This window comes from Erythrolamprus reginae, chromosome 1 (genome assembly GCF_031021105.1).
Source record: "Erythrolamprus reginae isolate rEryReg1 chromosome 1, rEryReg1.hap1, whole genome shotgun sequence".
Taxonomy (NCBI): domain Eukaryota; kingdom Metazoa; phylum Chordata; class Lepidosauria; order Squamata; family Dipsadidae; genus Erythrolamprus; species Erythrolamprus reginae.
In genome coordinates, this window is record NC_091950.1 from 193155908 (window position 1) to 193180464 (window position 24557).

A 24557-nucleotide genomic window follows, 5' to 3' on the forward strand; every position below is an offset into this window, starting at 1 on the left:
TGTGGGCATGTGACATCATGCTTTATGACTTCATCATTTAGTGATGGAAATTCTGGTCCCAATTACTGCCACAATTCAAGGACTACTAGTACACAGTGCTACATGTACGAGTCTTCGGAGAGGGGCGGCATATAAATTTAATAAATAAATAAATGAAAAACATAAATAACAGTCACACTATAAACATAGATTGGGCATCATCATTGTCATAACATAATAGCTTAATGTAACACAAAGCAGCCTAAATTATGTGACTATCAAACTGGGGAAGGAAACTTTGAAAATTATTTTTCAAAGCAGAGGGGATTTTTAATGTAATTTACAGCCCACAATATAATTGTGTTGGTGATACTGTAACTGAGGTGGAAGGGGACGGGACTGCAGGGGGTATAAAGAACAGTTCAAATCAAAGGACAGAGACCCTCTTAGCATCCTTAAATGTAGTGACAATAAAAGAAAAGCAGCTGCCAAGCTGGCTGGAGTACACTATTGCTGCTTTTAGCTGCCTATAGATTACTTTAATTCTCTTTCGAGTCCTCCAGCCTTGCCTAATACAGTATAGGAGAAAGGTATTCTGCAGAACTAATCCTTTTGTGAAGCTTCATTGTCTTGCTGAGCAGAGCTGGATAAATTATGCTGATTAAACAACAAAGGGCAGTATCAGCAAACTGAGGTTCCACTGTATTGGAATTCTCTCTGAATCATTAATACTCTTCTGCAGGTGCTGTTCCCAGCACTGAACATACACAGGCCACATTCCTTCACGGGCTAGAAATTGTAGTCACTGAAGAATTAGCAAGAGGGACTCAGAAAATGGAAAGGTTTATTACTTTGATGGGCAAAATAATGTGTGCAGTAGATCAGGAGGGAAAAAGGTCCATCCTGGGCCAACTGATGTGTTGTTAAAAGCTGATCACTAATGCAGGGGAGGGTAATATCTCCTTTCACTGTTGCTTCCCAGGAACCAGCATTATCAAGCATATATTGCCTCTGATACAACTGTCATCAATAGCAGTAGCTGGTCACAGCCTGTCCACAAATCCATCCAGTTCCTTTTCAAAGCATCAATATAGCAATTTCTACAATTGGCAGTGAATTCCTATTTAATAATGTGCTTGTATGGAAATGTATTGCCTTTGGTTGTTATTACTATAGGTAAACTTGAAATTCTAATATTGTAAAAAGGGAGAAGCACATTCTATTCATGCCATGCAGGATTTTACATGCAGAATACAGAACTCCTACCATGCCTTCTCTTACCCTATTCCAGTCCAAGCTAAAGTCTCTAAAGCAGGGGTCCCCAACTCTCAGTCCATAGACCAGCACCTGTCTACAGCATGCCGGAAAGCAGGCCATGCAAACAAATGAAGCCCTGTCTGCGGGATGCAGGCAGCACACGAAACCATACCCCCTCCGATCTGCAGAAAAAAACCCTCTCCATAGAACCGGTCCCCGGTACCCAAAAAGGGGAGCACTGCTCTAAACTATAGAATGTTTTGAGGAATAATTCTGTTTGGTGTTTTTTTGCACTTCTTCTAATTCCAAAGTATCATTTCTTTAAAGGTGCCATGACCAGAGGTGTACACAATACTATAATTGTGGTCTGACTACAGATTTGGGCAAGTACATTAAGCCAGTAGAATTCCCTCTCTAATGACACCCAGTGTGTAATTTGTCTTCTTTACAGCAGATGCAATTTACAATGTACTTTAAAGCATTTTCATTAAGCTGCCTTTCAAAACACCACCCTTTCTTGATTAGTGACTGCCCACTCCCACCTCAGTGACATAAATTTCTTGTATCAGTATGCAGCGTTTTACATGCAGTTAGGCTAAATCATATTTGCCATTTTGGAAAAAAATTGGAAAATTTCTTTTGGAGCTCTTCACAATCCCTTATTTATTTTACCATCCATCCCATGCAGCTTCAGATCATCACCACACAGCTATTTTTCAGGCTATGTCCAAACTCCAAATCATTTATATATGCTGCATTTCCCTGAAAATATGCCCTCCCCTGAAAGTAAGCCCTGTCCCAAAAATAAGCCCGTCCCAAAAATATTTAACCACATGTGCAGCCGGTCCGCGCAATGTCCTCTGGTGGTAAATAAAGCTCTCCTCATCCGGGATCTGATCCTGGATGAGGAGGCCGACCTGGCATGCATTACTGAAACCTGGCTGGGCCCAGAGGGAGGTGTTCCTCTCTCGGAAATTTGCCCAGCCGGGTTTCAGATATGGCATCAACCTCGACCCCAGGGAAGGGGGGGGAGGAGTGGCCATTGTAGCCAGGGAGAGCCTTTGCCTGCGTAGACTCATTGCTCCGGAAATTGCGGGTTGCGAATCTCTCTTGATGAAGTTGGACTTAGGGGTTCAGGTGGGCTTATTTCTCACGTACCTGCCTCCCAGCTGCGTGTCAAAAGCCCTGCCTGTGCTACTCGAGGAGGTAGCCGGGTTGGCGGTGGAGTTCCCCGGACTCATTGTCTTGGGGGACTTCAACCTGCCGTCACTCGGCGAAACCTCTGGGTTGGCACAGGAGTTCATGGCCACCATGACAGCCGTGGACCTGACTCAAGTAGTACAGGGTCCGACTCACGAGGGAGGGCACGCACCTGACATGGTATTCCTTTCCGAGCAACTGAGTAATGGTCTGAGACTAAGGGGCTTAGAAGCATTGCCTTTATCATGGTCAGACCATTTTCTACTACGGCTTGACTTCCTGGCTCTAATCCTCCCCCGCAGGGAGGTGGAACCAATGAAGATGTTCCGCCCCAGACGCCTGATGGACCCAGAGGGCTTTCAGACGGCACTTGGGGTTATCCCAGAGGCACTCGTCCACAGTTCGGCGGAGTCTCTTGCGGAGGCCTGGAACATGGCTGCTGCGGAGGCTCTCGACCAGATTGCGCCTTTGCGACCTCTCCGAGGCGTTAGACCCCGTAGAGCCCCATGGTTCAACGAGGAGCTCCGGGAGTTGAAACGCCAAAAGAGACGTCTAGAGAAGCGATGGAGGAAGAGTAGGTCTGAATCCGATCGAACACTTGTAAGAGCTTTTATTAAGACTTACAAAGTGGCGCTCAAGGCGGCAAGATGCGCGTACCATGCCGCCTTGATTGCATCAGCGGAATCCCGCCCGGCCGCTCTGTTTAGGGTGACCCGCTCCCTTCTTAATCAGGGAGGAGTTGGGGAGCCCTTGCAGAGTAGTGCCGAGGATTTTAACACGTTTTTCGCTGATAAAGTTGCTCGGATTCGGGCCGACCTCGACTCCAATTGTAAAACAGAGTCGACTGACAACGAGTCAGTCGAGGTGACTGGGGCACGTACTTGTCCACCTGTCTGGGAAGAGTTTGATCTGGTGGCACCTGATGAAGTGGACAAGGCCATTGGAGCTGTGAGTTCCGCCACCTGTTTACTGGATCCGTGTCCCTCCTGGTTGGTTTCGGCCAGCAGGGAGGTGACACGGAGCTGGGCCCAGGAGATTACCAACGCTTCCTTGGGGAGGGGAGTTTTTCCATCACTCTATAAAGAAGCGCTTGTGCGCCCCCTCCTCAAGAAGCCCTCCCTGGACCCAGCTGTGCTTAATAACTATCGTCCAGTCTCCAACCTTCCCTTTATGGGGAAGGTTGTTGAGAAGGTGGTGGCACTCCAGCTCCAGCGGTCCTTGGAAGAAGCCGATTATCTAGGTCCCCAGCAGTCGGGTTTCAGGCCCGGTTACAGCACGGAAACCGCTTTGGTTGCGTTGATGGATGATCTCTGGCGGGCCCGGGACAGGGGTTTATCCTCTGTCCTGGTGCTCCTTGACCTCTCAGCGGCTTTCGATACCATCGACCATGGTATCCTTCTGCACCGGCTGGAGGGGCTGGGGGTGGGAGGCACTGTTCTTCAGTGGTTCTCCTCCTACCTCTCTGGCCGGTCGCAGTCGGTGTTAGTGGGGGGACAGAGGTCGACTCCTAGGTCTCTCCCTTGTGGGGTGCCTCAGGGGTCGGACCTCTCCCCCCTGCTATTTAACATCTACATGAAACCGCTGGGCGAGATCATCCAAGGACATGGGGTGAGGTATCATCAATATGCGGATGATACCCAGCTTTACATCTCCACCCCATGCCCAGTCAATGAAGCGGTGGAAGTGATGTGCCGGTGCCTGGAGGCTGTTGGGGCCTGGATGGGTGTCAACAGACTCAAGCTCAACCCGGATAAGACGGAGTGGCTGTGGGTTTTGCCTCCCAAGGACAATTCCATCTGTCCGTCCATTACCCTGGGGGGGGAATTATTGACCCCCTCAGAGAGGGTCCGCAACTTGGGCGTCCTCCTCGATCCACAGCTCACATTAGAACAACATCTTTCAGCTGTGGCGAGGGGGCGTTTGCCCAGGTTCGCCTGGTGCACCAGTTGCGGCCCTATCTGGACCGGGACTCATTGCTCACAGTCACTCATGCCCTCATCACCTCGAGGTTCGACTACTGTAATGCTCTCTACATGGGGCTACCTTTGAAAAGTGTTCGGAAACTTCAGATCGTGCAAAATGCAGCTGCGAGAGCAGTCATGGGCCTACCTAGGTATGCCCATGTTTCACCATCACTCCGCAGTCTGCATTGGCTGCCGATCAATTTCCGGTCACAATTCAAAGTGTTGGTTATGACCTTTAAAGCCCTTCATGGCATCGGACCAGAATATCTCCGAGACCGCCTCCTGCCGCACGAATCCCAGCGACCGATTAGGTCCCACAGAGTTGGCCTTCTCCGGGTCCCGTCAACTAAACAATGTCGGTTGGCGGACCCCAGGGGAAGAGCCTTCTCTGTGGCGGCACCGGCCCTCTGGAACCAACTCCCCCCGGAGATTAGAACTGCCCCTACTCTTCCTGCCTTCCGTAAACTCCTTAAAACCCACCTTTGCCGTCAGGCATGGGGAACTGAAACATCTCCCCCTGGGCACGTTTAATTTATGCATGGTATGTCTGTGTGTGTGTCTGTTAGCATATGGGGTTTTTAAATATTTAAATATTTTAAATTTGTCTGATTGCTTATGATTTGTTTCTACATGTTGTGAGCCGCCCCGAGTCTTCGGAGAGGGGCGGCATACAAATCTAAGTAATAAATAAAATAAAATAAATAATAAAGACGGTCTTATTTTCAGGAAAACAAGGTACAAATAAATTTCCTAGAGTACCCCACTTTGCTCAACTTGCCAGTGTGAGAATTATGAGCCGGGGTGGCGCAGCAGGTAGAGTGCTGTACTGCAAGCCACTGAAGCTGACTATAGATCTGAAAGTCAGCGGTTCAAATCTCATCACCAGCTCAAGGTTGACTCAGCCTTCCATCATTTCCGAGGTGGGTAAAATGAGGACCCAGATTGTAGGGGCAATAGGCTGGCTCTGTTAAAAAGTGCTATTGCTAACATGTTGTAAACCGCCCTGAGTCTAAGGAGAAGGGCGGCATAAAAATTGAATAAATAAAATAAAATAAAATAAAATAAAATAAAATAAAATAAAATAAAATAAAATAAAATAAAATAAAATAAAATAAAATAAAATAAAATAAAATAAAATAAAATAAAATAATAAAATAAAATAATGAATGAATGAATGAATGAATGAATGTCTATTTCTGCACTGTTTCCTCTTTGTAATCCAACTGCCAATCCATGAGAGCACTCTCCATGGCAGCTTGGCATGTTCAAGAATCTTTAGTGAGGAATTTGCTAAAAGAATTTTGAAAACTGAAATACATAGAAACTTCGAGGGAAGTTTTGTCTACTTAATTGTTGACTCCTTCAAAAAAAGTGCAGAAGTTTCACAAGATCTTGCAGAAGCCGTGTTAGTTGCTTTTCGGCAAGGCTCATCTCAAGCACATGAAATGTTTGCTTCTCTGTAATAATGCTGTAATACTTTCCACTGATTTTTCTGAGACAAATGCTAAAGTAATTGCCCTCCGATTTTTCTGAACAGTTTTTTTAATGGGATTACACTGGCATCTTTCAGTACTGTATATTTTTTTGCACAGAAGATTTTAGATACAAAAGAACATTAATAATGTTCTAGATAAGTGACTTAACATAAAAACATGTTTGTGTTTGCAGTGAACATTAACAGAAGAACCCAAAGAACTTGGAAAAGTCACCAAACAAAACTATGTAGGCGATTATCAGTCATTGCAGTTAGATACCAACTTTATTTTCAGGAGCAGTCTATGGCTGCTTTCATAGGTATCGTGCTAATGTTTTAATTATGGTTCACCCAAGAAGTCAAAGACAATCTTGAAGAATAAGCACTGGATTATTTTGCCAATTCCTGGTTTCTTTTTCCTTCATCTCTTCTACTGACTCCCTACTCTGGGAAGAGCACAAAAACAAATAAGAATTACTTTTGAGTAGAGTTATTGCAAGTCAGGATTCATAAACAAGGATTTGCAAATATGCTTTCTTGCCCTGAAAGAAATCACTTTGTGTTGTTTGGATTAAGTTTCTTTATCAGACTATGCTTTTAAAAAATATCAAAATTTCATATTATAGCTTTGTATTATGGCCAAATTAAACCTACTGATGAACATTACTAACTGAAAAATTAATAGCAAGGGGACTTCCGGTTGACGTCCCGGTGGGAACGGCTGGAATATAGTGGGCTTCAATGAGCCTTGCAAAATCCAGCTAGTAAGCACTGTTGGGAGACCCTATGGGGTCATAGCCACCTTGTAGGGATGATGAAGAAAGGAGAGGCACTTCACTGACCAGGAGGAACTCCTTCTTGGGTCTGAAGCAAGCTCTCCCCAATGGCAGCAGGGATGATGGCCAGTTTTGGTAGTCACAAACCTGGGACAACTGGGACTGTAAGATTTGTGCTGGAGCAGTTCGTGGACAGAGCATTGAAACTGAGTGAAATAACACCAACTTTTACTCTAAAGACCTGATTCAAGTACAAGAGTTTTAAAAGAGAACTTCCAAGCCTAAGAAAGTGGCAATTAAATACATGGGATGGGGGGGGGGGGGGGTGAAAATCAAAATAACCCCAAGGGAAGCTTTAAAACACAGAAAGCCTGAAAAAATTGGAAAGGTGATTTTCGGGAGAAACTGTCTTGCTTATTTGTATTTCTAAACCCCTTGGACTTATTGAATAACAGATTAACATTGGATTTGGGGATAAGAGAGCCGTCTACTGAAAGTCAAGAAGTACTACAACACTCTAGCCGCAGTATACTCAATGAAAGTGAACCCAATATACACAAGTCTAATACATAGAATAGAAGTAACAACATGTGGAAGACCTTGACTTTATGTTAAAAAATAACTTGGATAATTTGAGAATACTTAATTCTTCCCCTTCTGAAGATTTCTAAAAGAAACTAACTTGCAAATAACTAAGTTTTATTAAAATTGGCTATTGGATTATTTATTTATTTATTATTTATTTATTATTTGGATTTGTATGCCGCCCCTCTCCGAAGACTCGGGGCGGCTCACAACACATGGAACAAATCATAAATAATCTGACAAATTTAAAATATTTAAAGATTTAGAAAAAAACCCATATGCTAACAGACACGCACACAAGCATACCATGTATAAATTAAACATGCCCAGGGGGAGATGTTTCAGTTCCCCCATGCCTGACGGCAAAGGTGGGTTTTAAGGAGTTTACGGAAGGCAGGAAGAGTAGGGGCAGTTCTAATCTCCGGGGGGAGTTGGTTCCAGAGGGTCGGTGCCGCCACAGAGAAGGCTCTGCCCCTGGGGCCCACCAACCGACATTGTTTAGTTGACGGGACCCGGAGAAGGCCCACTCTGTGGGACCTAATCGGTCGCTGGGATTCGTGCGGCAGGAGGCGGTCTCGGAGATATTCTGGTCCAATGCCATGAAGGGCTTTAAAGGTCATAACCAACACTTTGAATTGTGACCAGAAACTGATCGGCAGCCAATGCAGACTGCGGAGTGATGGTGAAACATGGGCATACCTAGGTAAGCCCATGACTGCTCTCGCAGCTGCATTCTGCACGATCTGAAGTTTCCGAACACTTTTCAAAGGTAGCCCCATGTAGAGAGCATTACAGTAGTCGAACCTCGAGGTGATGAGGGCATGAGTGACTGTGAGCAATGAGTCCCGGTCCAGATAGGGCCGCAACTGGTGCACCAGGCAAACCTGGGCAAACGCCCCCCTCGCCACAGCTGAGAGATGTTATGGATTTGAAAGGTGGAGGAATCTAGTGGATTAGTTTGGATTTGGACTATTAATGTTATTTAATAAAACATTCTACGAGATAAAAAAAAGTAAGGTGATAGAAGAAAAGAGAAAAAAAGGAAAGTTAAATAAGATTTTAAAATTTGGACAATTGGGAAGATATATAACTGGAAAGCTATAAAGTTCTAAATTACTAAATAATTTTAAATATAAATTTAGGAGTTTTAGGGGTATAATTATGGGATTGGTAGAATCTTATTAAGCAGGAGTTTTTAAATATTTAGACATTGGAACTATAGAAATATACTGAGTAATTTTTATTAAATTGTTATGAAATGGATTTACAGGAGAAAGGCATATGAAGAAATATTTTTGATGTTAAAAAGTGTGTGTGAAACTGTAAAGAACAATAATGATACAGAAATGAAGATAGAAGCAACATAATATTCAGGAAATAGATGAGAAATTAGAAGAACTGGAAAGGAAAAATCAAAATGAGGTGCAAGAAGCTAAAAATAAAAATAAAGAGGAGAAAGAATTAATAAGTAAGACTCAATTGGATAGCTCCTTAAGTTTATAATAGAACACAGAGAAAAAAGAAAAATCTCTTTTTAAAAAAAGTGTTAGAGGGGAAAAAGAAAAATCTCTTTAAAAAAAAAAAGGAAGTCTTGTGGATGGGTGTTCAAAAATACAGCAGAAAGAGACAAAGGGCATCCAAAAAGGAATGTTCAGTAGGAGCAAACAAGATTCCAAAAGAGAGAAATAAAAGGCTTACTAAAAAGTCAATAAATGATGGAATTTCAAAAAGGTTAAGAGATGATGGATGTTTTTATTAATATATTAATAAAATGGAAAATACAAATAGGGAAAATAGTATATATATTAGCAGATAATACAACTTATTAAAACTAAAAATAAATTCAACTTAGTAAATGGAAATTTGTGATTAAGCAATCTAATTGTATTATCAACATTGTGTTAAGGTACCGTATTTTTCAGAATATAACATGCTCTTCCACCCTAAAAGAGGTGGAAATGTTGGTGCAACCGAAAACAACAATTTTTGGACTTCCGAAACCCCGCCCCACACATCCTATTTTTACCAAAAAAACAAGCTTGTTTTCTGCGAAAATGGGGAGCCAGAGGCTTTGGGAGCTTGCAGTGTGCTCCTTTTTTCCCCTGTTTACATCTTCGAAATCTTGGTGCGTCTTATAGTCCGAAAAATATGGTATATTTAAAATATTAAGAATTAGAAATTGTGGCTATACTCCCAGGATTGATTAAATATTGTTAATATTTGGCTTTATTAATAATCCTACACATTTGGAATATTTAAATTATAGTGGAATAATGAGTAATTTTAAAAATATTAAATATTAGTAATTTAGTAGGGGATAACAAATACATGGTGCAAAGAAATGTTATATATACTTAAATGAATTGATGGGGAAATGATAAAGAATTATAAAGAGGCAATAGTATATTGTTGAAATTGGAAGATTAGAATTACTTATTTGTATTATTATTGTTCGTGTAATACACTGTCCGCAAAATATGTATGATGTGAAAGCTGCAAATATAACATGGTTTTTTTAAAAAAAAAAAACCCATCAAGAAAGAGTGTTTCCTTTATGCCTTGTTCGTGTGTCAGATACCCCTTCAATTTCATCTAAAAGGGATCTTTACGTCCTTGTAAGTTATCTTACAGACTTGAAAAAAATGCTTGTTTGTGCCATATGGAAAAATATCAACCAGCATTGTAAAAGGTTACAAAAGTATTTTTGGCCATCTTCGTTATTTCCACCAATCCACACTAGTTATGCTTTCCAGTATATTCTGAACAGAGTTTTCTGCCTAAAGACTCACAGAAGTGTTCTACATATTACATTCCCTTCATCACAGGATATGCTCTTCAAAGAAGAAATAAACAGTTAACATCACAAATTATATTTTTACAATGCTTCTTTTTCCTGTTAGCTGAATGCAAGATGTCTACCGCATTTCAAATTTATAAAACTTCTGTAAAGGAACTTCGGTAAATTAAATTTGACGTGCTCTCTTTGAATTCCCCATTTTTAAGTAAGTCTGTTTTACTAGATTTTATATCCTTTGGGGAAACATCAAAATTAACATTTCAACTTTTTCATTTAGAACAACCTGATGATGTGCCCAAAAGTATGAGATGTAACCACATGATGATCCAAACCCCTTAATAAGTGAATATAATTCTTAATATTGATAATTAACAGAAGAACCCAAGATTTATTTTAAAAAAAAACTAATTTAAGAATAAAATACCAGATAGCAAACTATTTCTGAAAAAAATTGAAAAGGCTTGGGATGTTCTTGTAGCTGCAATTTGCCTCCCAATATCACCCCACCCAAGAATTCTCAATTGTAAGAGATAAAGAAGACTTACATGAATTATATAGCATTCTTTTAAAAATCAATATATAAGATTTCTCTGCAGTGTCCACTTGTTCTCGCTGTGTGTGTGTGTGTATGTATGTATGTACATACGTACGTACGTACCTACATACATACATACATACATATATTTCTGTCGGATAGTACTATAGTACTATCCTAGTCTCCCTTAATTTTAAAATTCAGCAAAAACGTGACACACACATATACACACACACATATATGTATATATATATATGGTATCATACATATAGACAATCTTTCATTACCTTCGCAAGTAAAATGCAAAACCCTCAAATCATTTGACCAAACTATGTTGATTCTATTTTCATTGAATTACTGGGGCTTCTTATCTACATACCTTCTTCCGTTTCAGGCTGTTGTAAGTTTTCCTCCTCCGACTGCAGAGCTTCAGTGCTGCTCTCCATTGAAGCAGCTGGCTTATTTTCAATATTGAAATCTGGAAACCGTGGAGCTTGAGGTCTGGTTTTTCTTGCAGGATTCAGGAAAAAACAGTAGGCGCACCGAAAGGCTGCACAAAAGATTATACAGGCACATCCAATGAGCCCACAGAATATCAGAGCTCTTGTTTACACTTGTTATTATTTATTTTTATTACTTGATGTTATTCTTGAGAACACCAATTTTGGTTACTGCACTAGTTAAAACCCTTCCTGGAGCATCTTGCCCTACATCGGTCAACTATGGCTTCAGTTATCTTTCCAACTGATGACTGCAATGCACTTCGCTATTTTTGAAGACTACCCAGAAAGTGCAGATTGCAGCACCTACTGGCTAGGTCAATGGGCATCGCCAATACCACATACGAATGATTTTGCAGGCACTGCATTATTTACCATTCAGCTTCCAAGTACAATTCAGAGAACCGGCTTTAGAATGTAAAACCTTTATAGTTTCAGAACAGGATATCTGCAGCTCCTCCCATTTCAGGTAAATCAACTTGTCATGCCTTGTTCAACCTGAATAGGGATGCTGAAAATGCTTCATCCAAGTGAGATTAGTAGAAGGGGATGTCAGAGCTCAGTGCTTTTCTGGGCATGCTCCAACATTGCACATTGCACCCAAACATTTAGACAGTCCTGGCCAAATGGTATGTTTCCAGTAACCCCTAAGACAAAACATTTACACTGTGTACATCTTTATGTAAGTTTGAATACATATTTACAACTTATGCACTATTATTTACAAATTCAACATAAGAAAAGAATGATTATGGCAGACATGATAGGAGTAGCACTTTGGACACCTCTCCAATCAATACTTTGTAATACCTTATTGACAGTTATCACAGGTTTCTTCCAAATGCTTATTCTTGCTTTTGGAATTTTCTCCCATTCTGCCTTGCAGAAGTTTTCTAGCTTGGAAATATTCTTAGGTCTTCTTGCTTTGAGATATTCGTATAGATTCAAACCTCTGGTACTGTGAAGGTGAGTTTAGTATCTTTAATTTTGGTAAGCATTTCATGCTTGATTTAGAGGTATGGTTATAGATTACTATCTTGCTGAAACTTTTTTCATTTTGAATTTATTCACTAATTGTGAGATATTATATTAGCTTCTATGATATGTTGATATTTGGTGCAATTTATACTTCCTTCCATCTGCATAAGTGTTCTGTGCAACATATACACCCCAAAGCATAATAGAGCCATGCTGAACATTTTCTTCAAATACAGTGTTCCCTCGATTTTCACGGGTTCGAACTTCGCGAATAGCCTATACCAAGGTTTTTCAAAAAAATATTACTTCAAAAATACTTTGCGGGTTTTTTCTATACCACGGTTTTTCCCACCCGATGATGTCATGCATCATCGCCAAACTAATAATTTCTGCAAATAAATAACAAAAAAAATAATTATTGTTAATAAATAATTATGTTTATAAATATCAGAATCACTAAGTGTCTTATTCAATGGTGAGTACCAGTAATAAACGTGAGTAAATGGTTGTTAAGGGAATGGGAGATGGTAATTTAGGGGTTTAAAGTGTTAAGGGAAGGCTTGTGATACTGCCCATAGCCAAAAATGGTGTATTTACTTCCGCATCTCTACTTCGCGGAAATTCGACTTTCGCAGGCGGTCTCAGAACGCATCCCCTGCGAAAATCAAGGGAACACTGTACTGTACTTCATTTTTTGTTTTCAAATGTATCGTATGTGATTCAGAAAAATGCATCAATTTCTGTTTCATCAGTCTGAAGACCTTTGTTCCCAAATATTTCAGACCTCTCAAGGGTTCCTCCTCCATAGTTCAGACAATTATTTCTGTGATGTGGTCAGAGGAAAGGTTTTCTGACACCTCTGCCATGCTGATCACTTTTGCATAAGCAATGGACCTATGGACAATGATTTAAGCATTAGCTGCATTTTTCAACAGGACATCTGCAGCGATCTGCAGATTATGTTCTGATCCATTTTCAGGCAATTATAAGTGAACTTGCCTTGACTTCAGCAGTTCCATGTAATTTTATTTTCTTAGCAGTTTTTCTCACAACTGACATTTCTAGCTAGATTTGTTTAAATAGCCATATCCTCAAGCTTCTTAAGAGCATTTTTTTTTCAAAACTTCAGACAGCTGCTCAAAAGAAATAGTCATTCCACAAAATTAACAATCAAATTAGCAGATTGGAGAGATTAGAAGGGTCAAGTATTTGTTCATCTATGAAAATGGTTCACCTAGCCAACTGTATGCCTAACAACTCAATTACCTTTTAATTGTGCAGTATAATTCATTAATTAAAACTGAATCCATTGCAACAATAGTGAAACTTTCACAATTAATATTTTTACTATTTTCTTATTTTAAATATGTAAACAATTGCAAAATATATATATAGTTATTATGTGTATTCAAATTTACAGACAGTTGCTGTGTTTAACATCATACCACAGTCAGCTTCTATTCTTATCAGGATTTGATGTAATATAGTTTGTGGAAGGATGCCTCTATTTTTGTATGCAGCTGTCTGGAACAGCAATCCTAGCGGCACCCTCACTAACATGTTTTTGGGGACAGTTAAAACAGGACATTCTTGCAGAGCTTTGAATGTAGGACATTCAGAAAAAGAAGTTAGTGAGTAGAGGGTTTTGCTAAGGGCGAATGCTTTCATAGTTTCATAGAAAAACTGGAAGTAGTGGATACACAGAGCACAAAAAAGAGGGGGAAGGTGTTGGGGACTGATCAGAGTGGGGTGGAGAAAAACAGAAGGTAGTGGACACCTAAAGCACAAAAAGAGGGAGAAGAGGTGGGGGGTTGATCAGAGTGGGGTGGGAGTGGGAACCCTGGAAACAAGCAAGGAGGAGGAGGGGAAGACAACTCCAATCGGAATGAAATAGAGAAACAGCTGAGATAATTTCCCGAAGGCAAGCCAAGTGGGGGAAAAAACCACAATAAAGCTAATTTAAGACTGTCAAAACTTTAAAGCTGAGAAAAAAGAGCTTCTAGAATAATGTCTCTTGATAAGGAAATAATAAACACATGCACACACAAATTAAAATATAAAACTCCCGCTCCTTCTCCTAAAAAGGCTGCTTCCAGACACACACAGAGAGTGGAAGGGAATGAAAAGTAACAAATTCTCCCCTGCATCCAAAAGGCCGGGGCGAAAGTGCTTTTGAACCCGTTCCGTAAAAGAGCCAGGGAGAAAAGGCAGCAATGAATAGCTGGGGGACAGAAGGCTGGGAACGGAACAGCCTTGGACAAATGGAGAAGCCTAAAAGTCCTAGACCCTGTCTGAAGGCCATCATGTTAATAAGCCATATATTTTCCCCACAGCTTGCAAATTTTAAGACTTAAACAGGAAAAGATACTTTGTAGGACGCCACAGAGAGGTCGCAAAGGCACAATCCGATCCAGTGCCCGAGAAGCTACCCTATTCGAGGCAGCCACTAAGAACTCAGTTGGCTTTTGGACAAGGGAGTCAGGTATCTCCCCAAGCTCCCTCTGGAATCCTTCAGGGTCCATTAGGCATCTGGGGCGGAATCACTTAATCGGTTCCACCTCCCTGCGGTGGGGGAGTAGTGCCGTAAAGTCTAACCTCAGCAGGAAATGATCTGACCATGACGAGAGACACAACTATACCCCTTAATTCCAAATCATATCTCCACTGCCTTGAGATGAACATCAGGTCAAATGTATGTGTCATCACCCCCCATGAGTTGGACCCTGAACTACTTGGGTCAGGTCTATGGTTGTCATGGAAGCCATGAATTCCTGAGTTACATCCGAGGATTCACCAAGTGACGGCAAATTAAAGTTCCCCAGTACCATAAGCCTGGGGAACTCTACCCCAATCCGGTTACCACCTCTAACAGTTCAGGCAGGGCCATTGTAAGGCATTGGGAGGCAAATACATCAGCAATAAGCCCCTTCAAGAATCTCCATGACAGGGAAGAAGACTCTTGCAGGCAATAATTGCCCATCCTCCACCCCTTCCCTGGGGTCTTGGCCCAACCAGGTCTCAGTTATACATGTCAGGTCAAGTCCAGATTAAGTCTTGAATGAGGGGAGACTTGTTAACAATAGACCTGGCATTAAACAGCAGCAGCTTTAATCCAAGGCCCTTAGTGCATGACATGAGGCTCAAAGATCATTTTATATGCAGTTATTTTAAGATGACTTAATTATTAAGTCAACATTCTTCATCAACTGAGGTCTACTGCTATATTTATATTGCTCACATAAAAGCTCAGTCAACAAAGGATCTGAGTTTTTTAATGGCTTGAAATGTTGTCTTCTTAAGAAGAAACTAATCTGTTTTGTCTTCTTGACTAAAGAAGAGCAAATTCAGATCTTGAAAACAACAGGTAATGTATTCACATTCTACAGTTTTATAGGAAGTTTAGATCCAAATCTGGGGGTTTGTGGGGTTATTTATTCTAAGTGTGTGGGAATGTTCAGTAACAGATTTCTTTTCTGCAAAAATCCAGAACCTAAATGGAATCTGAAAGTATCCATCTAAAAATGGATATCGAAATATCTAAAAATATTTCCAAGCTAAAAATAATGGTCAAAAGCTACATATTTGGGAAAATAGAATATTTTATAGAATAGATGTAATATTTACATGACATGAAAATATCCATTTTAGTGGATAAGAACATTTAATAACTTTCAAATAGTTTTAAAAAATACATTATTTTTTTAGAGTACAGATTACAGATTATCAACATGCTTTTAGGACAAATTATCAATTCAATCGTACAAGTAGTAGTATTTAATAAAAAATTTTAATTTATTAAAATAAATTAATAAACCTCATTTTCTTTTAAAGTGAGAAAAACTGAATTTGACATGGACTCAACAGTAAGTTGACTCACAAATCTTTTACTATGCATATGGATTCTGAATATTTATAAAATGTTAAATATTAGTATCCAAACATTGCTGTTAATATTTCATGAATTAAAGACGAGTTTTAGATAAAGTTGGGAAAATACTACATATATTTTCCTGGAAAAATACAGCTTATCCCAAACCAAAGAGTTACAGCAAGCAGACAAATGTCAGCCTATAAAATTTAATATGTCATTTATATGCAGAATATAACTGATACAAACTAATAAGCCTACATCAATATAGCTGAAAAAGAAATCTGTTGGAACAGTCAATATTTTGGCTGTGGCATGCACAGAGAAAGAGAGTGTATTTCAACAAAATATTCTGGTACCTTGATAGCACAGAAACATCATAAATGTACTGATTACAGTGATCCCCCGCTCGTTGCGAGGGTTCCGTTCCAGGAGCCCCCGCAACGAGCGGGTTTTCGCGAAGTAGCGATGCGGAAGTAAAAACACCATCTGCGCATGTGCAGATGGTGTTTTTACTCCCACAGCGCTAGCGAGGAGCCGAAGATTGGGGGCGGCGCGGCTGTTTGCCGCCGGCATGGGGGGCTTCCTAGCAGCCCCCCAAACCCGGCATGGGGGGCTTCCTAGCAGCCCCCCAAACCCGGGTTGGGGGTCTGGGGGGCGCTGTCTCTCGGCGCTTTCGAGCTGAGTCCGGGAGCGAACTCGCTCCCGGACTCAGCTCGAAAGCGCCGAGAGACAGCGTGGACAGGCCCGTTCCTTGGCGCTGTCTCTCGGCGCTTTCGAGCTGAGTCCGGGAGCGAACTCGCTCCCGGACTCAGCTCGAAAGCGCCGAGAGACAGCGTGGACAGGCCCGTTCCTTGGCGCTGTCTCTCGGCGCTTTCGTGCTGAGTCCGGGAGCGAACTCGCTCCCGGACTCAGCTCGAAAGCGCCGAGAGACAGCGTGGACAGGCCCGTTCCTTGGCGCTGTCTCTCGGCGCTTTCGTGCTGAGTCCGGGAGCGAACTCGCTCCCGGACTCAGCTCGAAAGCGCCGAGAGACAGCGTGGACAGCCCCGTTCCTTGGCGCTGTCTCTCGGCGCTTTCGTGCTGAGTCCGGGAGCGAACTCGCTCCCGGACTCAGCTCGAAAGCGCCGAGAGACAGCGTGGACAGGCCCGTTCCTTGGCGCTGTCTCTCGGTGCTTTCGTGCTGAGTCCGGGAGCGAACTCGCTCCCGGACTCAGCTCGAAAGCGCCGAGAGACAGCGTGGACAGGCCCGTTCCTTGGCGCTGTCTCTCGGCGCTTTCGTGCTGAGTCCGGGAGCGAACTCGCTTCAGGACTCAGCTCGAAAGCGGCGATAATGAACGGCGTGGGCGGGCGAAGGGCGGGCGGCAGCGAGGAGTTTGCGTGGGCGGTGGGGAAACTCCTCGCTGACGCCAGCAAGAGGGGGAAGACCCAGGAAAGCCACCCAGCAGCTGATCTCCCGGTTGCCATCTACGCATGCGTGCCCATAGAAAAAACGCACGCATGCGTAGATGGTATTTTGACTTCCGGGTTGAAAAATCGCGAAGCACCCTGTTCGCAATGGTTGGGGACGCAATAAACGGGGGATCACTGTATTGTCTTGAAAATATTCACAAAGCTAAGAGCACATGGGAGGATACATCCACATGAAAGACAAAAGACCCTGTTATCTGCATTACTTGCATGCTGATTTGTGTTTGCTGATAAGAAGCAAAAGTAACACCTCCATTCAGCGAAGGCTGTGTTTACTTTAAATTACCAACATAAAATTAACCATGGAGCCTGCTTCATTTCTAGTGTTTTCTGTTGTTTGTTTAAATTCTGGCAAAATAAGGGCCTAAAACTTTAAAGCATTTCAGAAATTATTTATACCAAAATAGTCTTAAGAGTACGAACAAAAAACTACATGTCTACAATCAGCTTGTATACTTGCAGGTCCCAGAAAATTGCCTCCTCCAGATAGATAGATTTGACTCTTACTCCCTCAAACAGTGTAGTAAATATTTATGTGCATGGTAAATAATTAGTTTTGTTTAAGCTTTTTAAAAAATAAATAACAATTTCAAGAATTTTTAGGGCACAGAATGAAGCTTTTATTCTAAAGGAAAAAAACAGCATGGTATATAAATATAAACCTACTGTAAGTGCACCTTGATTAGAACTGAAATAATGGACTGATGTTCTTACCAATATATTCAAATTCTTCCTTCAAAGCCATCCCATTATGTGAGAAACACTGCTGGCATATCAGGGCGTATCTAAAGAAAGGATCAGAGCCAAAATTATCAGTTTAACAATTCAAGTAGTATCATATCAGACAGCATTAAAATTCAGAAATATGCTTATCCCCATGTTTCCTCTAACTTGCACCTGATCTCTGGACTCCACTCTACCATATCTGCATATTTAGTATACTATCTGAAGGAACCTCAAGTGCTCATTCGCTCATCATTACCTGCCTTTAATTCATGTGTGCAGATGACAAAATAGAGTGATGAATAGATTGGGGTTTTGTATATAAACATATAATAATTGCAAATTCCAGGCACTATCTAAATATTTTTAGTGTAGGATCTGCTTGCTGTTTGTTTGTTTGTTTGTTTGTTTAATTAATTAATTAATTAATTAATTAATTTGTATGCCGCCCCTCTCAGCAGACTCGGGGCGGCTCACAGCAGTGATAGAAACAATGTACAATACAAATCTAATAATACAAAGTTAAAAACCCATAATTTAAAAAACATGCACACAACACACCATACATAAATTATATAGGCCTGGGGAAGATATTTCAATTCAATTTGTTTCTTAAGTATCATTATTTTGAACTCACATACTCATGCCACCATGGTAATTTTTGTAAAGGCTTATGTTAAGCAATAGTTGACGTATCTGGCCTCATCAGTTACATATTATTACAATTTATGGCCAGTCATGTCAGATTAAAAAAACTGCTGTGAAACTATTTACATATATTATTAGAAATATACTAAATGGTTGCAATCACATTAAAGTTAATTGAACTCAGTACCACTGACTTCTGACTAGGTATACAGATAATCACTTAACTAAGATAACTGGAAGTGGATTATATAACCACACATTATATAAGCACATTATATAACCACACTGCTTTGTGATGGAAATTCCAGTTGCCATTATTATGCAAATCACTGAGTCATTAAGCCAGGGTGTCATGTGGTTGCCATGTGAGGCCTTCTGCCAATTTCACCATTGACTTTACTTGTCAGAAACCAGCCAGAAAGTTTGCAAAATATGATCGTAGAACCATGAAATGCTGGGACATTTTAATTATAAGCCAGGCGCCTGGATTACATATACACGGTCATTGAGACAATGAAAGTGACCCAAATACCAGGTCCAACTGTAATTGCCACTCATTCTGCACCATTGCAAATTCAAACAATTGCTAAACCACTGTTTGTTAAATGAGAACCATCTGTACAGTATCTAGGTTGACACTATAAGGAGCCTGATTCCATGTGGCTTTCTTTACTTTCCCTAATTTATGCAAGAGAGAAGAAAACCAAGGAGAAAAACCACATCAAGAACATCTGTCATTTGGTAGATTGCAGTCTAGTCCAGCACCAATCTAGATGCTCTCTGCAAATCTGGGTCTCAATCCCCAGAATTCTCAATAATGGGCATGGCGGTAAGGGAATTCAAGTAAATGAAGAATTGAAGACTGAATAATTGAAGCTGTCTCAGGGACATCTCAGATGGAATAGGCAGAGAGAGATTTCTGATGTTATCTACAAAGTAAGGTAAGAAATTTATACTATTTCATGCCATGGCTATAAAATTCATTTGTTGGAATGAGCAATATTTTACCTGTTCTGTGGACCATCCCCAACTAAATATTCAACAATTCTATCTAATGCTCCCCTTTCTCGAGGAAGAATAGGTCTTGCCAGCGGGGGTCCTGGAGGATGAAGGCCTGGAAGACAAAAGTAGCTTTCAATCTAATATAACTTCAGTAGAAATTTTTAAAAAAATGTTTCAGCCTATATGAGACACACTGTAGAAAAATGGCTCAAACTTATTCCATAAATTACATTGTATCCCACTCTACTGGCCTTTCCAAGAATAATTGACAACATTCCAATTTAAGATCTGAAAGAGCAGCTGACAATCCATGCCAACAATATTGGACTAGGTGGACCCATGGTCATCTTCCTTATCATTTATTATGGGGAACAGCCCCTGAACAGAAAGAAGCTACATAGAAAGGAGTCAGCTTTTGTTCTGTGAGCAAAACAGAATTCAGAGTAGAAACAAAAAAGACCTCACTCCAGGCATTGGATTACACCTGAGAACTACAGCCTCCTTTGACCATGCCTCAGGTGAATGCTTTTACTTTGGCATCTATTCCTGTCTAAACAGTGCATCCGAATCACTGCCAGGTAACAGTTGCCCCCCCAATAGGAGGTACATCAGCAATCATTGGCAAGATCTCCATAAGGCTGCAAAAACACCACTCTCCTATCCAGAAAGATGCTGTTTGAGGATACCATCCCCCCTATTCCAAGGCAAATCTTAATGACAAACTAAAATAGTTTTCTTCCCCTATATATTTTGTAAATAACTTTGATTTTAACTACCCATATTAGACTAGTAGCTTTTATATATTCTTATTTCCCTGTCTAAGAGTATTTATTATTGTGTTCTACTGTTTTAGTCGTTTTAAAATGCAGCCCGTCTTCAAGTCAGCCTGAAGAACTTGGCTTATTGGGTCAAATAAAACTTAAGTTATTTTTAATATTAACAAACAACTTTAGCATATTCATAAATCCCTGCTTTCAACTTCCATTTCAATGTCACACTCTAATGCAGTGATGATTTTAATCTTGGGAATATGTTTTAAATCAGAAAGCCTAGTTCACTGACTAATGTTTCATTAATTAATACGTTAATATTTAAAGTATGGGTGACCTCTTCCTTTTTTTTAAGCAAGAATGTACTTCAGGATATTAGATCAGATCAAAGCTGCCTTTTCTAGTACCTACTTTCAAAAAAAAGAATTCAAGTGGCAATTAAGCATCAAAAATGTGTAATATGTTAATTCAGAAGGGAAGAGGCTTAATGTCCAATTGTTACCATTATGCTCCACAGAATGGCTCAGCTGTTGAGGATTGGCAAAACATGCTGTGCTCTGATAATTATTAATCAAATTGTAATGTCATCAAGCCTGTTCTCAAGCATCTTATTTAGAGGTGAAGGATGGCTATTATCCATGTCTTGTAGGAGGAGGTGCTGTTATCTAAAGGACTGCTGTTTTGGGTATGATCTGCTTTACTACTTGTCCCAAAGGACCGCCAGCTCTAGCCTAACACATACAACAAACACATTTTTAAATGGAAGCCTAATAGTTTTCAAACTAAAGACTGAGCCAGGATGGTGCACAAGCCTGTGGCAATTATGAGTAAGCTGATCGATTCCCAATGTAGTATCTTTTAGTTTTTTATGTCCTATTATTTTTACAATTTTCCTTCGCAGCTGGTGTTTTCAACCTTAGTTCACCACAGTCATTTGACAAGTGGGTGGCTACAATATAAACTGGATGGATGGATAGACAGATGGATGGACTGGAGACTGACCAGCCAACCAAATAATACATTTATTCAGAAAAATTAAACTATTTAGTGGAACTGTATATGAATGTTTCTTAATGGATACTGAATGAAACATACATGGAAATTTGTCGTGAATAAACTTCTTGCGAAGAAACAAGTTAGGGATCAAATATCATGGAAATAAATGTTTAAGAATTTATTTTTAAATTACATGGTTATTTCTTATCAGACAAGCAAAGTAATAATAGTAGGTTCCTCGTGATGTTTTCCACTCAATTCTATGAAGGCACACTCCTTTGCAAGTTGGCCTAGCAACAGTGTCAATTCGTGGACACTATTAGACTACAATATATTTTGGAATTACTTGAGAATTGTGGAAGTTGTAATATAACATATTTAGAAAACCTTAGATTAGGAAGTAGCTTGAAGTATTTGCTCCCTTGAAGACAAAATTCTTAAGGCCCAAACTCTGCCAGACTTTACTACCACAAATAGGGGGAAAAAACAAATTAAGATATAAACTGCAAATGTTAATTTCTATTGTAATTATTAGACAAATTGAATAAGACTCTATTTTACACAGATTAATAAGAGTCCAACGATGTTCAATTGCCAACAAAAGGGAATATTTTTTTTCCAAACAAATGATTTTAGGAGCAGAGAACAAAAACAAACAAACAAAAACAAATTAGCTGCTGCTATTATATTATTATTGTTGTTGTTGTTTTGTTGTTGTTATCATTATTATTATTATTATTATTATTATTATTATTATTATTATTATTCACATTTTGAATTCAATCTCAAATGGAACTGCCTATTGCAGAGTAAAGCCTAACTATAATTAGGAAGCCTAAAACAAGAGCTCATGTGCCCCAAGAATCTCTGCAGTTACTTGGCACAGTAACAAACCATCTAAGTACACTTCTTATTCTTCATGCTGATATGGACAACGGTAATTAATATGAACATCAAAAGCAATAATTGTGGGCAGGCTGGCTATTTCTGCAAAGCTTGGCAAACTCTCAACTACCTGCTGGTTATTAATTTTTAGACATATGGAAGCTCTGTAATAATACATGTTAAATTGATTCTCTTCCACAAAGTATAATGTAATGAAAAAATGAATGATCTTTTCTAGTTTAAAGCTAATTAAATGCAGTCATATGGTCTTTGACTGCTATTTCTCATAAGATGGGAAATTGTAGCTCAAGAAACTTGATTATTTCTATGCTGCTTAGGATACATTATAAGTTAAATATTACATACAGTGTTAATGATCAATGAAATTCCTGTACCAATACCATCACCAGGGCTGTCATTGTATATGGTACAAAACTGAATTAACTATGGGTGCACATTTCCTAATTGCCAAAAGATATACTTAAAATTGATCACATTTAACAATTATCATTAACAATGATTACTATTAATGGATATGGGTCATTTTAAAAAAATGGAAGAGGGCATTAATTTTTCTTCCCTCCATTGTTTTAAGTCTGTCTGCCAGAGGCACCTGAAGCTAGCCATACAAGGTATTCAGAAATTTAGTAGGACATAGTAGACATAGTCCCACCCTACTAAAGACAAAAAGATTCCACACAGCAAAATTATCAACAATTCCCTTCCATTTAAGGTATTTCCCCCACCCTATCCATTGATGATAAGCTACACCCATTAGAATGTCCAACACGTAAGGAATCCTGAAACGCAGCAGTTGCTGGATGCCTCCAAAGTGAAGCATAGTTTAGCCTCTGTCTGTCACAGACAAACATTAGATCCATCACAGGATCAGTACGTCAAAGCAGAGAAATAGGGAAATCTATCACAGTGATGGTGAACCTATGACACATGTGCCCACATGTGGCATGTAGAGCCATATTGGTGGGCACGCCAGCTCAGGTCCAACATGCATGTATGCACCAACCAGCTGGTTTTCTGACTTTCTGAGCCCACTGGGAGTCAGGAAACAAGCTGTTTCCAAGCTTCTGGAGTAGATGTGGAAGGCCTGTTTTTTGCTCTCCCCAAGCTTGAGGCTTCCTAGGAGCCTGGGGAGGGCAAAAATGGCCTCCCCCCACCCCGGAGGCCAGAAATGGCCCGGTTGCCAACAACCAGAATTCAGCAAATGGGTTGTTTCCTGCCTCTGGAGAACCTGCAGGGGAATAGGGAAAGCTGTTCTCGCCCTCCCCAGGCTCGAGAAAGGCTCTGAAGCCTGGGGAGAGCAAAAATACGGGCCTTCTAGTTCAACCGGAAGCCATTTCCATTCTCCTTGGGGGGGGAGGTTATCAAGAATGCCATTTTCACCCTCCCCAAGCTCCTAGAAAGATTCTGAAGCCTGGCGAGAGCAAAAAAATGGGTGTGCCATTGAGTGCTGGGAGTGGGGATGCACGGAATTATGGGCTAGGTGCACATACACAGGCGACCCCCCCCCCATACTTCCTCCTTTTAGTACATGATGGCAAAAAAGTTCGCCATCACTATTCTATCACTTTTGCTTATGGTAGAGCTTGATTTTTTAATTTCAAATCAAATAAATTATTTTATTAGGGAAGCAATTGTATTGCACACATGCATGCAGGCACACACACACACAAATATATATATATATATATATATATATATATATATATATATAAACACACACACACACACACACACACACACAGAGAGAGAGAGAGAGAGAGAGAGAGAGAGAGAGAGAGAGAGAGAGAGAGAGAGAGAGAGAGAGAACAAAATTAGTATTGAATGCTGGGGGCGAGGGAGAAGTCACTGAGAAATAAGAAGCAAGACTGTCAATGTCCTGGAAGGCACTGTGTGGCTTGGGAAAGAAAGTTCAAACTCACCTTTTAAAAACATACAATTCAGAAGATAATTTATATTAACACCCAGAAGCTTTAACAATGTCAACAAGCAGCAGAGTGCCAATGAATCTTGCTCTTGACAACCTCTCAATTTCACAATGCACTTGAATTTTTATTTTGTGATCAGTCCTGTCACTACAATGGTCATTTTGCAAATGGGCTTTCAGTGCAATCGCAACACACTTTCCAAATTT

General features: G+C 40.4%; 1 protein-coding gene across 8 annotated transcripts in view; it reads right to left on the reverse strand.

Annotated features, from left to right (window-relative positions):
- The window catches only part of LNPK (lunapark, ER junction formation factor), a 76400-nt gene that overhangs the window by 2355 nt on the left and 49488 nt on the right, over nucleotides 1-24557 (reverse strand). For all 8 annotated transcript variants that reach the window (XM_070731809.1, XM_070731807.1, XM_070731806.1 and 5 more), the window contains 3 exons: nucleotides 19761-19866; nucleotides 18096-18166; nucleotides 10947-11117 (listed from right to left, as the gene is read on the reverse strand). In XM_070731809.1, coding sequence (XP_070587910.1) covers nucleotides 10947-11117; nucleotides 18096-18166; nucleotides 19761-19866 — 348 coding nt within the window. The remainder of the gene's footprint in view (nucleotides 1-10946; nucleotides 11118-18095; nucleotides 18167-19760; nucleotides 19867-24557) is intronic.